This window comes from Rhipicephalus microplus, chromosome 1 (genome assembly GCF_043290135.1).
Source record: "Rhipicephalus microplus isolate Deutch F79 chromosome 1, USDA_Rmic, whole genome shotgun sequence".
In the NCBI taxonomy this organism is placed as follows: domain Eukaryota; kingdom Metazoa; phylum Arthropoda; class Arachnida; order Ixodida; family Ixodidae; genus Rhipicephalus; species Rhipicephalus microplus.
In genome coordinates this window covers 83,127,044-83,139,679 of record NC_134700.1, presented here as the reverse complement: position 1 = coordinate 83,139,679, position 12,636 = coordinate 83,127,044, and the positions used below count along the sequence as shown (strand labels likewise).

Sequence of the window (12,636 nt, the reverse complement as noted above, 5' to 3'; positions counted from 1 at the left end):
ATATGGGGCGAAAAACAGGTGGTTGTACGAGATCAGGACCGGTCAGGAATGTAAGTTCATCCCTGATGCGGTCACGCAAAAGAATTCCAGAAGACTGTGTTGAAGGCGGTGAAGGAGGTGTGAAGCCCATAGACCACGATTCTTCTCGTATATGTCTCGGATGAGGTCACGCAGATGGACATGGGACGTGGAGTGGTGGTCGCCAATGTCTAGTTGGAGACGAACGGAGTCCAGCGAATCAAGGCGCTGGCATGTCGTGACGACGTCAGCGATGCTAGCTGGATTTTGCGCAGCGAGGGCATTAAAAGAAACAGGTCCAATGCCTTTCAAGATGTGGCGTACTTTGTCCGATTCTGGCATAGATAAATTGACACGCCGGCACAGTGAAAGGACATCCTCAATGTAGGAAGTGTAAGATTCACCGGGATGTTGTCGGCGAGTATCAAGGGTCCTCTTCGCGATGGCGGAACGAATGGCCGGTGCCCCAAAAACATGTCGCAGCTGGTGCTGGATGGTCGTCCAGTCGGGTAAGTCAATGAAGTGGTTGAAATACCATGTCTTCGCCACACCGGTCAAGTAGAAAGAGACGAAACGGGGCTTGGGGCTATTGCCCCAGTGATTAGCAACTCTCACGCGGCTGTACTCATCGAGCCAGTCCTCCACGTCTTCCCCGCGAAGACCAGCGAAGAGAGGGGGATTACGCAGGTGGCTGTGTATGTAAACAGGAGGCGCGGCTGAAGACGGCGGCGCAGAGATGGCAGCAGGGATGGCAGCCACGCCGGCAGGCTCGTTCTGTGACATGCTGACAGACAGTGGGGGCAATCGGCGGCCCGAACGCAGCTCCGGGGAGTCGAGCGAAGTGGGAGAGGACCGAGGACCGAAAATCCACCTCCACCACGTATGACGTCTGGGTTGAGACAGCGTTTATTCAGCCCAATGGCTCAGCAGCGAACGGGCAGTCTGAGACCGAGCGTGCGCACACCCGATGATGATTGTAGTGACACCCAGTGAAGATGAGCACAGAGACCCAGACGTATGATGATGATTATAATAATGCATATATGAAAAGCGCATAATGGAATGCCCACAATATATATATATATATATATATATATATATATATATATATATATATATATATATATATATATATATATATATATATATATATATATATATATATATATATATATATATATATATATATATATATATATATTTATATATATATATATATATATATATATATATAGAAATTGGCTTGAGCGGACAAACGCGCGAAAACTTTTATTGCTCCTACGTTTCGGCCGGGGTCCGGCCTTCGTGAGGGAATACATTGCAAACGTCAACGTGCTGCTTATAAACATTGGGGGCCCCCAACACGTGTCTCTTCAATATTAAATGTCACATATAGGACAGTGGCACACAAATCAACATGCGAGACAGCACGATGTGATAATGACAAGACTATATCACAAAATGATAATATACGGTGAAGTCTGCGCAGCAAAAAAGGGCGTTTTTCACAGTCACGGAAAGGATCAACATAACAAGGGGGATTATGTACCACGAATGCATTTAAAAATATCGCGTTAAAACAACTCGATGAACTAACAAGAAACATAGGTAAACAACCAGCAACAATGCGCTAAAAGAGAATTAACAAAAACAGGTGTAAAGCAACGAGAACAGCAATATAAAGAAAACATAGGTGAATTGTGTGGCAATGGTGATTTCAAAAAAAAAAGGTAAAAGTGAGATACATGGCATTCATGAGAACGAAATATAACAGAATTTTTATATATATATATATATATATATATATATATATATATATATATATATATATATATATATATATATATATATAGGAAAAAATAGAGTACGACAGTACGACGCACGTTGCTTTTGCACGGTATAGTCGGACTGACGTTTCGGCTGGTCCACCGAAAACCATGGAAATCCTGCTTTATAGTTTTACATCGTTTTCTAGGCGTGAGCAAGAGTGGGGCAGGGGGTGGGCGACCTCCCCTAATTACCTAAGAGGGGCGCGAAGTTTGACACATGCGCTGACAAAATAGGAAAGGGTGGCGCTGAGACTCGAGGGGGGGCGCAAAGTATCGACATAATAGGGAGGGGGGCGCTAAGACGAATCATCCCCACACCCTTGAAGGGGAACTCTGCGTACGCCCATTATCATTCCGTATTGAACGTCTTAATCAAAACCTGCGACCTAAGAATGTACTCTCTGCCTACGAAAGCAAAAAAGAAATGTACCCAATGCATAATGAACCTCATGATTTTATGTAAAAAAACTTCCGACAGTGCGAGCAGTGGGTGTTCCTGCATGCTTCTCCTCAGAACCTGAATTTTATTCAGATACGGCTCAGAATTGTGTGAATTGCATTGGGCCAGCGGATGCTCCCCATCTTTAGTATTTGGTGACAGTTCGTGCTCCCGCGCCCGCAGAAGGGTTTTCAAAACCAATGGAATCGATTGACCTTGGCTGGTTTCTCTCGCTTGCTTCTTAACGCCACAGCCAAGTCGCTCTTCTAGAAGTTCAAATGTGAACACAACAGTACTGGGGTTGAGCAAGAGCGGAGAACGACGAAAGCTGAAGTCGTACTGCATAATCACTGGATTTCACACAACCTCAAGAAAGGTTGCAAAGAGGCACGGCATGCCACTTGTTTTTTCTGCTCCACGGAAGCTATCTCGGCTTTGCCCACGTATACTAAATGGTGGGAACAAAAAGTGGCTGCAGCGAGAAACACGTAAAATGTTAATATAGTACCTAAAATATACTAGGCACTGTAGTGATACGCGAAACGTGCCACCAGTGTTGTCGACGAATTTCCGCTATCCGGAGGCAATATGTATGCAGTGCCTCTTCTATTTAGGAGGCGCTGCATGATGTATATCGGCCAGCCGAGGATTAGGGTGCGTGAATGAGCGTGCGCGGCAACACGAGCTGCCCCTAAAAGGTAATAGTGTTGCATTTTTGCAGGCAATGTTCACTTTCATGAGGCACATTTGCCGGATTACTATAATTCACAAAAGTTTGAACCGCATGTGAATAAAATTCAGACTATCAAGAAGGGTGTAAAGCAGGGGAATACAATCTCCCCATTGCTATTTACCGCGTACCTATATACAGGAAGTTTTCAGAGGCCTAGAATGGAAACAGTTAGGGGTAAGAGTTAATAGAGCGTACCTTAGTAACCTGCGCTTCGCCGATGAAGTTGTATTGCTGAGTATATAACTCAGGGGATGAATGGCAACTCATGATTACTGAATTAGACAAGGAGATGAGAAACATAGTTCCTAAAATTAATCTGCAGAAAACGAAAGTAATGTACATCAACCTCGGAAGAAAGCAGCGCATCGAGATGGGTAATAGTGCAACTGAAGATGTAAAAAAAAAAGACTATGTCTACTTAGGACAGGTAATAGCCGTGGCGCCGAACCACAAGATTGAAGTAACTAGAATAATAAGAATGGGGTGGAGCACATTTGGAAAGCACTCTCAAATTATGATAGGTAGATTGCCACTGTCCCTCAAGAGGAGGTATATAACAGCTGTACTTTGCTGGTACTTAGCTACGGAGCAGAAACCTGAAGACTTACAAAGAGGGTTCAGCTTCAATTGAGGACGACGCAGCGAGCAATGGAAAGAAAAATGGTAGGTGTAACCTTAAGAGACAAGAGAGCAGAGTAGATTAGGGAACAAAGGGGGGTTAAGGATATCATAGTTTAGATCAAGAAGGGGAAATTGACATAGGCTGAACATGTAGCGCGTAGACAGGATAACCGCTGGTCATTAAAAGTAAATAACTGGATTCCTAGAGAAGATAGATATGTGGGGTTTAACGTCCTAAAACCACCATATGATTATGAGAGACGCCGTAATGGAGGGCTCCGGAAATTTTGACCACCGGGGGTTCTTTAACGTGCACCCAAATCTGAGCACACGGGCCTACAACATTTCCGCCTCCAACGGAAATGCAGCCGCCGCAGCCGGGATTTGATCCCGCGACCTGCGGGTCAGCAGCCGAGTACCACCGCGGCGGGGCTGGATTCCCAGAGAAGGTAAGTGGGTTAGAGGGAGACAGAAAGTTAGGTGGGTAGATGAGATTAAGAAGTTTGCGTTAATTAATTGGCAGCAACAAGCACAGGACTGAGTTAACTGGCGGAACATGGGAGAGGCTTTTGTCCTGCAGTGGACATATTAAGGCTGATGATGGTAGTGAGGATAATGATGATGATTATGATGCGGAGGCGGAGGAGGAGGTGGAGGAAAAGCAGAGACACCAGTGTTCGAGAACTCTTGGAAGCTTTCCAGATAAAAGCACGAGGTTTATTAACACCACTAAAAAAAACATCTGTCACACAAGCGTGCACCAAAGAATCGTACTAAATCACAGGGAACACTAAGCAAGCTGCTTCCAACACATGAACACACACACAAAAAATGTGAGGGTCCACGTACAGCTGGAATCGATGACATGCGAAGCAGGTCTGAGAAAGGTCTATATGTCAATTTAAAATCAGCACAATGTTACGAGGTTGATGTAAATGATGCCGTACATGACTTACGTGTGGTGATGTTCAAGTTTGGATGTGTTGTTTACCTTCGTCATCTATTCATGTCAATTGATACCGAATTTAGTATATTTAGAGCTACCGAAACGGCCGCGAGCACGGTATGAGCGCGGTATGTTGTCATTGACACGCGTGTGGGGACTATCACGTTTCCACCAGTCATATACTTTCGTCACCAATTGACATCAAGTAACACCAAATTTGTTATATGTGGAACTAGCCAAACGGCCGCAGCTTATCATGAAGGGCCCACTATACTCCAATGTAGCGTTGACGTTCACTCACGCTGGACACAGCGACGCTACGTTATCAAAACGCGAGCACTCTATAGTCCGCCGACGCCAGGCGCAACTTACGCTATCAGCGTCCATCGGCGCGGCCCGGCGGCAACCAGCGCAACATGCGGCATGATCATAGAGAAAGAAAAAGACAAGAGAGGACACTCCGCGAAACCTGGCTTCAGGAAGTGCGTCACGACTACGTAACGAACTAGTGCTCTCACCAAACGTCAGAGGACGCAAGCGCAAAAAAAGAACAGTTATAATCATTGCAACAGAATCGTTTTTACAAAATAATAATTATACGCCCAAATCTGGTATGTTATATATACATAAAAACAATTTATTCAACACACCTTACGCGATTATTTTTCTTCAGCCGTACTGTCATAAACACCATCCACCCAGCGACAAGCCCATTCATGACTGACAGCGGGAAGCTTTCGTCGCTTTCGTCAACGTCGGCTGCGTCGGCGTTTTCGTGCGTGAGATAACAGGTGAGGCACGTTTTCAAGCGAAGCTTGTTGAATGACATGTTGTTGGGCTTGTTGGGTCATTTTTTCAGAAAACGGTTACACTTGCGCGAATAAGACACCATGCAACAAACATAGAAAGATGCACACACACACGTTGCGCTTCGAGTGTGCGAGTTTGTTTCTTACGTGGCGTCTCATTCACGCAGTTGTAACCTTTTTCTGAAGCTTGTAAGGACGGGGAGGTTCGCTAAAAAGAAAGTTTGTGGCTCTATGCGGCGGCTAGACGGGAACATTGTGCAACGTATGCAGTACAGCAAAGGCGGCACGGCGTCAAGCCGAGGCGACGCGCTCTGCGTCTGCCACGGACGCGAGCGTCTGTGCGCTGAGCACAGCTGGGCAGCTAGGTCATAGGCTCGGTGGCTCGGTGCAAAATATTGAGAAGCGTTTGCTGGGCCTCGCATGCTTCACGACGCGTTTCCCGAAGGCTCGGAACACGAATAATTCTTGGTGTGCCGGAGACAATACTGGACTAGCCAAGTGGCCATCATCTTCGTTTCTTCGCTAGCCTTGTGCCACTAGTGCAAGCTGCCCACAAATTTTTTTGACGTTTCCAATATAATTTTACCGCACAAATTTCAACTACGATTTTTCTTCCCCATGTACTGCTGATACTGCGTACGCACGAAGGTGTTCTAATGTTCCCAGGCCGCTATACCATTGCATTACAAGGGATAGCGGCCTGGAAACTTCTGAAGATCTTTGTACGTGGTCTTGACGTCTATCTTTGTAAGTCAGAGTTTTACGGGTCAGAGATGTATCACTGGTTTTGTATTGTGCATTGATTAGCTAATCATTCAAAGGGGTTTGCTGGTACACTTATGACGTGCACATATCTTTTTCGTAATTTGACAGCGAAGCATCCACTTACTAACATTTTCAGACCGCGCTGATGCCATGCCGTCCGGCGGTCCAAGCTACGGCAGCTACTGCTGTGTATCGTGGTGCTTCAACAACGGCAGAACCCACAAGAAGCCTGGGACGAGTTTCTTCCGCATACCACGGGACGGCAGGTGTGTTAAAGCTTTTGTATGGTTTGCATGTCTTTAGGCTTACTGGTCGTACTTGCTCAGTGAGGGTAACAATTAAAAATCACTATACAAGCACTTCCCTTTCAGCTGAAAGTTCATTGCCAATGCAGGATGAAAGCATGGATGCAGTATGCTGGACGCGATGATCTCCTGAGTAAGCCGGCCAGCCTATTGTACGCAACGTACAGGGTTTGTAGCGACCATTTTACTGCTCAAAGTTTCATGAACCCTGGGCACACAAAGCTTACAAGAATGGCTGTTCCAAGTGTGCAACCAGCTGCACCATGTAAGTGATTGACTGAAACTCAAATATGTGCAATAGCAGCCACTTGTATTGAATGAGTGGCGACAGTTAACCGCGAAGATCTTTGTAGCCGATGGAGAAACCTCCCTATACAAGTAACACTTGGAAAGTCTTAAATTTTGTGAATTGTGGGCTATTACCTTCCCAACAGCAGCTTTACATTTCTGTCGTTTTTTGATGCTCTTGACCTGCGCAACTTGTTTTGAAAGACTTTAAAGGGCTATGTCACGTTATCCTCAAGCCTGAGTGCACATGTACATATACCTTTCATCAGTGAAAGCTGGCACTGTTGAGAATTCCAAAAATCACAAATTACTTGTTTCCTAGTTGGTGCCTTCTCTTTTCTTCCACGTTCGACCAATTTATGCGTTTGAAAGAGCTGTTTAAGTTTCCCCATGCTACAAGCTTTGTACCTTTTACCAACTGCACATATATGCAGGTTCTCTGAGCGTCGCTTCAAATAGTGACGGTGACATGACTGCAGAAGCTGCACTGAAAGGTGCGGATGAGCTTCAGTTTGTGTTATTTTAAGCCTCTTACTGACACATTGTCGTAATTTCATTTCTTCAGGACCTGCGGTAGAGGCTTCAAAAAGCGGCTCCCACACATTGAGGTGCTCCGATGAGCAGGGTGCGTTCAGTGTCACGATTTCTTTTTTTTTTACCCAACTTGACTGTTGAACAAACCTCTGCAGGTGGCCTCTCCCCTGTAGCTGGTGAAAGAATTTCTGCTGACTTCGTCTTGCCAGAGAAAACCTTAACCAGTTGCTCAGCTGTCACAAAAGGAACTTGTGTGACCGGTAAGTTGTATGTTCACTTCAACACCAGAGTGGATTGATATAGAGACTTCCGCAGGCCGCTCGCAAGAATGTTCTGACAGCACTGTCCGAGGCACTGAACAAGCTTCACAAGACCCTTCAGAAGACGTCTCTGCCAACAGCTCCACGCCTGAGTGCTCTAGAGAAAATGGTGACTATGCTTTTATTGCAGCTGTTTTTAATGTGCTATTTTGTGTTTAGGACATTCTGAGGAAACTATCCTCAAAAGGACACTACGTGTGCACTTACAAAATGTAAGGGTGGGCTCTCAGTGATTTTCATTTTTTTGTGCATTGTCAACATTGTGAATGCTTTGTTTTTAGGTAGTGGAATCGAAAACTTTGCATCACAGAAAGTTGTGCATCTTGGGTCTGAAAAAGCGAGGAAAGTGCTCGTATGGGATTAGTGGTTCTTCGCTTTTACATCCATTTTTTTGTTTATTGAAGTGCGTTCCTGTGTGCCAGCGACAAAGTCTCCATCAATGAAGTACAAGCAAACCATTAAACATCTGCAAGCCAAAGTAGCAGCACAGCGCAAAACTATCAAAAGACTGCGGAGACAGCCTCACCAAGCACCGTCATTGACTTCAAAGGCCCTTGGAGTTATCTGACCACACATCACTGAGGAGGCGTGATTCGCGACTTCATTGCTGTGTATATGTCACTTTTTCCTTCATCATCAGCATTGTGCGCTGTGTTTTTGCCAAAGATCCTTACTGGCCCGGTGTGTCATACTTCACCAGCTTCTCGGCTTCTGCCAACTCTAGCGATGTGTGCGCTGTCTGTGTTCTCTCTGTATTTGTTACAATATTTGTTACAATTTATTTGTAAGGCGAGGTGCATTTGTTGTCTACATTTGCCATATTGTGTTTTTTATATTCTCAGACTCTACTTTGCCTTTGAATAAAACATTGCGGATACTCTGTCTCTTTGACTGATAGATACATTGATCACTTGTTCCAAAAGAAAAACACAAGCGCGATGAATAAAACCGTAGTGAATTATCATTACCTGCATCTCTTTTTATTATAACTTAATCGAAATAAAAATTACGTCACGACCGATTCGCACGAACCACTGAACAAAACAAAACAGGGAACCGCTAAATCAAAACGACCTACAAAAACTATCCTTTTGGGCGATGAAAAGTGGTCTAAAATCATGAACTTTCGTCATAGCCAAACGTCGGTTACGCAAGGTAATTCAAAATTTGCGCCAGTGAAACCGAAACAGGAAGCGCACGCCACTTGCTCGCACCAACCACCAGGTGTGCTAGGGTCGATTGGGCCGCTGGGGTCTACCGGAGTGTCCACTCTTAACCTTTTTTTTATTTCTCTATGGGTGTTCGCGCTCGTCCTGTGTATACTTGTGCGTTTCATTTCGTGAGTCTTTCTTTGTGTCTGAGCAGCGCGCTTTAAGTGTCGAGCTGTAACGGTTATTTGTCCGCACTCGTGCTGTGTATGCTCATTTTGTGCGTGCTTGCAGCTTGATGTGCGCACCGTAAGTTTCGAGCTACTTGCCGTTTTTCGCATGGCATTGCAATTTGTTTCTGTAGCATTAATTCTGTCACCCTTGTGGCGAAACAAAGCAAAACAAACGCTCAACTAGCTCGATGAAGACACACCTTTCACTTTCGTGGTGATACTGATTCCTAGAAAGTTAGATCAGCCATGTTTTTTTATTGTGGAAGTATGTGCATAGTTTTCAACATGGTGATCATTTAGGGTTTTACGAGCCGAAATCCCGATATGATTATGAAGTACGGCGTAGTTATGGGGACTGCCCACGCATCCGAACGTTGTGCGCCAGATTCTTTCTACTCTATGCAGTGTTCTAAGAGTTAGCGGAAGCACGCGCAGGCTGCTCATCGATAGTGTGGGTGGGCTTCATCACTCCCGCCTTTTTATAATGTCGATACGGTCACGAGTGCATGCAGAACCACCTAAATACACAGAAACTGATCACCAAGATGACCGAACAAAAAAATCAGCGTTTTAAATAAACAAAGACAAGTGAGCTCTTTCCTAACGCTGTTTGTACAACGAGGTTCGTTGATTTTCGGCAATCAGTCGACATGTACAATTTTTCAGAAACATTTTTGGACCCAGCTTTTGTGTTAGGTGATGTGAGATGAAATAATCAGTCATAATTAACATTGTGATAGCGGTTCTTTCCTTCTTTTTGCTCACAGAGACGTTCTCGATGTGCATGCAACATGACGCTCTGTACCCAGAACATGACCGAGCGCCACACCGGGAAAGCTATTTTCCGTCATCCCGAACTCCAAGAGTTCGAGATGACAGAGAAAAGTCGGTGACGGACGCAACCTCAAACATGCGCCTGGCCGTTTAGTCGGCGGGTAGCAAACACCACCTGTGAATGGGGCACGCCCTTCACAATTTGGTTACTGTAGATGGACTACGCGGAGACGCATGCCTCCACAAGCTTTTAGTGCAGTGTCGGGCGCTAGTGAGAGCTCATCATTACAGGGTTCAACATCTGGAATGCATCATTGAGCAGGAATGCAGAGCGTCTGTTCTCTCGATGGTTCAAGTTGGCGAAGCCCTAGAGGTCGACGAGGCCGACCCAATTGATACAACACAGACTGGAGACTACGAGTGCGTCATGACCTCAACGCTCCGGCGGCCTCAGGCAGTAAAGGGAGACGTCCCAACTCGGTGGCACAGCATTCTGGCAATGTTTGAGAGCCTGCTGCAAAACCGTAGAGCTCTTGGTAAGTAGCTTCGCACTTCACTAACACGATGTTGGTTGCGACATAGAGGGATCAGGTGCAGGTGTTGGCCCATTTTCTTAAGAGCTTCCGCAGCACTGTGGAGATCCTTTCTAAAGAAAAATAACTGACGGCGTCGTTGCTCCTAGTTCTCCGCAGTGAGAAAAAGGAGTGTCTTGCTGTGAGCGCCGAGGACAGCCGAACGCTCAAGGCCATGAAAGAAAGGAGGTTTGACTGCCGTTTTGCTGTGAACGAGCAGAGTGTAGCAGCCACCCTACTGGACCCTTGGTTCCTAAACTTGACCGTGGTTCAGGACTACCTCAGAGTGAACGATATGACAAGAGTTCACTTTTTGACCAGCCAAGTGGAGAAAAACGTCAAGAAGCAAGACATTCAGTGTCGACACGCTGCGCCTTGCGAAAACAGTAGGGATACGCTCATGGCTCTAGCAAGACGTCATTCTGCATCGAATTCGGAAAGGGGAACCAACTGGCCTCAGAATGTCACATCTTGTTTGAACCCAAGAACTCGGAGTTGGAAGACATCTCATGTTATTGGTCAACGATAACAAATCAAATGTCACACCTAGCGTGCCTCGCAAAAAAGGGGCTCTGTATACCCGCAACGAGCACACCAAGTGAGCGGGTATTTTCAATTGCTGGATTAACTTTGTGAACGAAAATAGCGAGCTTACATCCAGCAACAGCCGACAAGCTCGTTTTTATTCACGATAACTATGATGTCTGCAAGGGTTGCGTTTAACAGCCCCACTACTATCGGCATTCAAACTCAACCCTTGCAGAGGCCGTATTGTTTTTAAAAGAAGAACCTTGCGGTCACTAGGTAGAATTGAGTATTTCTTTCCAATTTTCTTAATTAGAACGACTCTTTTCCCTCTTCTCCTCACTCGGAAGCATAGACCCCCTCACCCCTTCCACGCTGCGCCACCGCCGATCCGATGAGCCCCGCGTCGGTCACGCGCCACCGCCGGATGTTAAAACACTGGTGCACCGCCGCCGGTAATTTTGGTACTGGCGCACAGGTCTACCTTGAACCTTTGCTACGTAATTCTTGTGGCTTCTAATCGCCCATATATACTGCTGCCACGTACAGGACATATTGGGCTTGATTACAGCCCACGCTACCGCAGCGCCAACGCACTCCTGTGGAATCTGTCAACACTCGCTACTTCAAGCAACCACATCGAGCGCACCCTCACCTGAACCCACTACCTAGCATATTCTAGTACACTGTTGTGCTGCAAATTTCCTATTATAACAGCGCCATCTATCCTCTTTATTCGTGAACTATACGATAACCACCAACGCTCTTTATTGATATTATTTCCAAGGACATATACACACCACGCCATCTAGTGAGCGATTCTTAAAATGGAGGTGACCACATTCGTATTCCATACCAACGGAGGAGGGAACGACCCCATATCCTGTGAAGCTTCGACCCGAAAACAGCTTCTTCTACCTGCTTCAGCTTCACTGATTTGGCAGCGCACGCTTTGGTTGTCTGTCTGCGTGCGAGCACTGCTGAAGTTGACAGGTGCGCCTTTTCTGAAATTGCATAAGTACGCTATCAGTCATCTAGCTACTCTTTATTTCATACAACGACACACATTTAAGCTCTTCTAAGGCAGCATTTCGATATATTGCTGTAATGCATGTGTTATGTGCCTACAGACGACAACAATCAATATAGATGATTCGCAATATGAGAGGTGGCGGGCCTAACTTTTCGGAAAAGGTCGCGCCTATAAAAAATGAGATCCATGTATACCTTCATCAAAAAAGTTCTAATAACACTTGACAAACGACCACACATATATTCATTCATGCACAAATTGCTTGCTTTTTAGCATGTAATAGGGTTACGTTTTTGCAGGAACTATCAACTCTCACAGGGATATAGGAGAAGAAAACACGTTTAGTGCACACAAATTTTCTGCGGTTAAACAGCGAAATATCTTGATATTTTTACGAAATATTCCCTCTTAAACTCAGTGTAGGAAATTGGTGAACTCTCTCGCAGAAATTCAATCTTAAAATGGGGCATGTATACATTATGAAGACGTTTTTTGTTTTCAATATTTTTTCAATGGAGAAAGAAGGTATGTACGTTTCTACAAGCAATTTCGTGCCTTTTTCTGGGTCAGTATGGCGATGAGCTCTTTTTAGGTCCCCCCTAACAACCTCCGTCTTTACACTCAGCAGTGACAAATCACTGAGGCAGCTGTCACTCGCCCAAGTGTCAAATCACGTTGGAAAGCACTAGGGTTTTACCAAAGACTACAGAAATATGATATCACTTCAAGATTATGCGAGTTATG

The 12,636-nt window shown here is 45.4% G+C and overlaps 1 protein-coding gene across 2 annotated transcripts; it reads left to right on the top strand.

Moving 5' to 3' along the window:
* The first annotated feature begins 5,218 nt into the window (after nucleotides 1-5,218).
* LOC142768417 (uncharacterized) lies at nucleotides 5,219-8,475 on the top strand. Of its 2 annotated transcripts, XM_075870392.1 has the most exons (8): nucleotides 5,219-5,377; nucleotides 6,297-6,426; nucleotides 6,555-6,730; nucleotides 7,188-7,247; nucleotides 7,319-7,378; nucleotides 7,443-7,547; nucleotides 7,603-7,716; nucleotides 8,012-8,475. In XM_075870392.1, exons 2-8 carry the CDS (start codon nucleotides 6,311-6,313, stop codon nucleotides 8,173-8,175), a joined length of 795 nt encoding a protein of 264 aa, XP_075726507.1. In that variant the 5' UTR covers nucleotides 5,219-5,377; nucleotides 6,297-6,310; the 3' UTR covers nucleotides 8,176-8,475. The 2 variants fall into 2 exon arrangements, with proteins under 2 accessions (XP_075726507.1, XP_075726510.1); XM_075870395.1 differs by lacking the exon at nucleotides 5,219-5,377 and having other exon boundaries at nucleotides 6,130-6,426.
* Nucleotides 8,476-12,636: the final 4,161 nt, after the last annotated feature.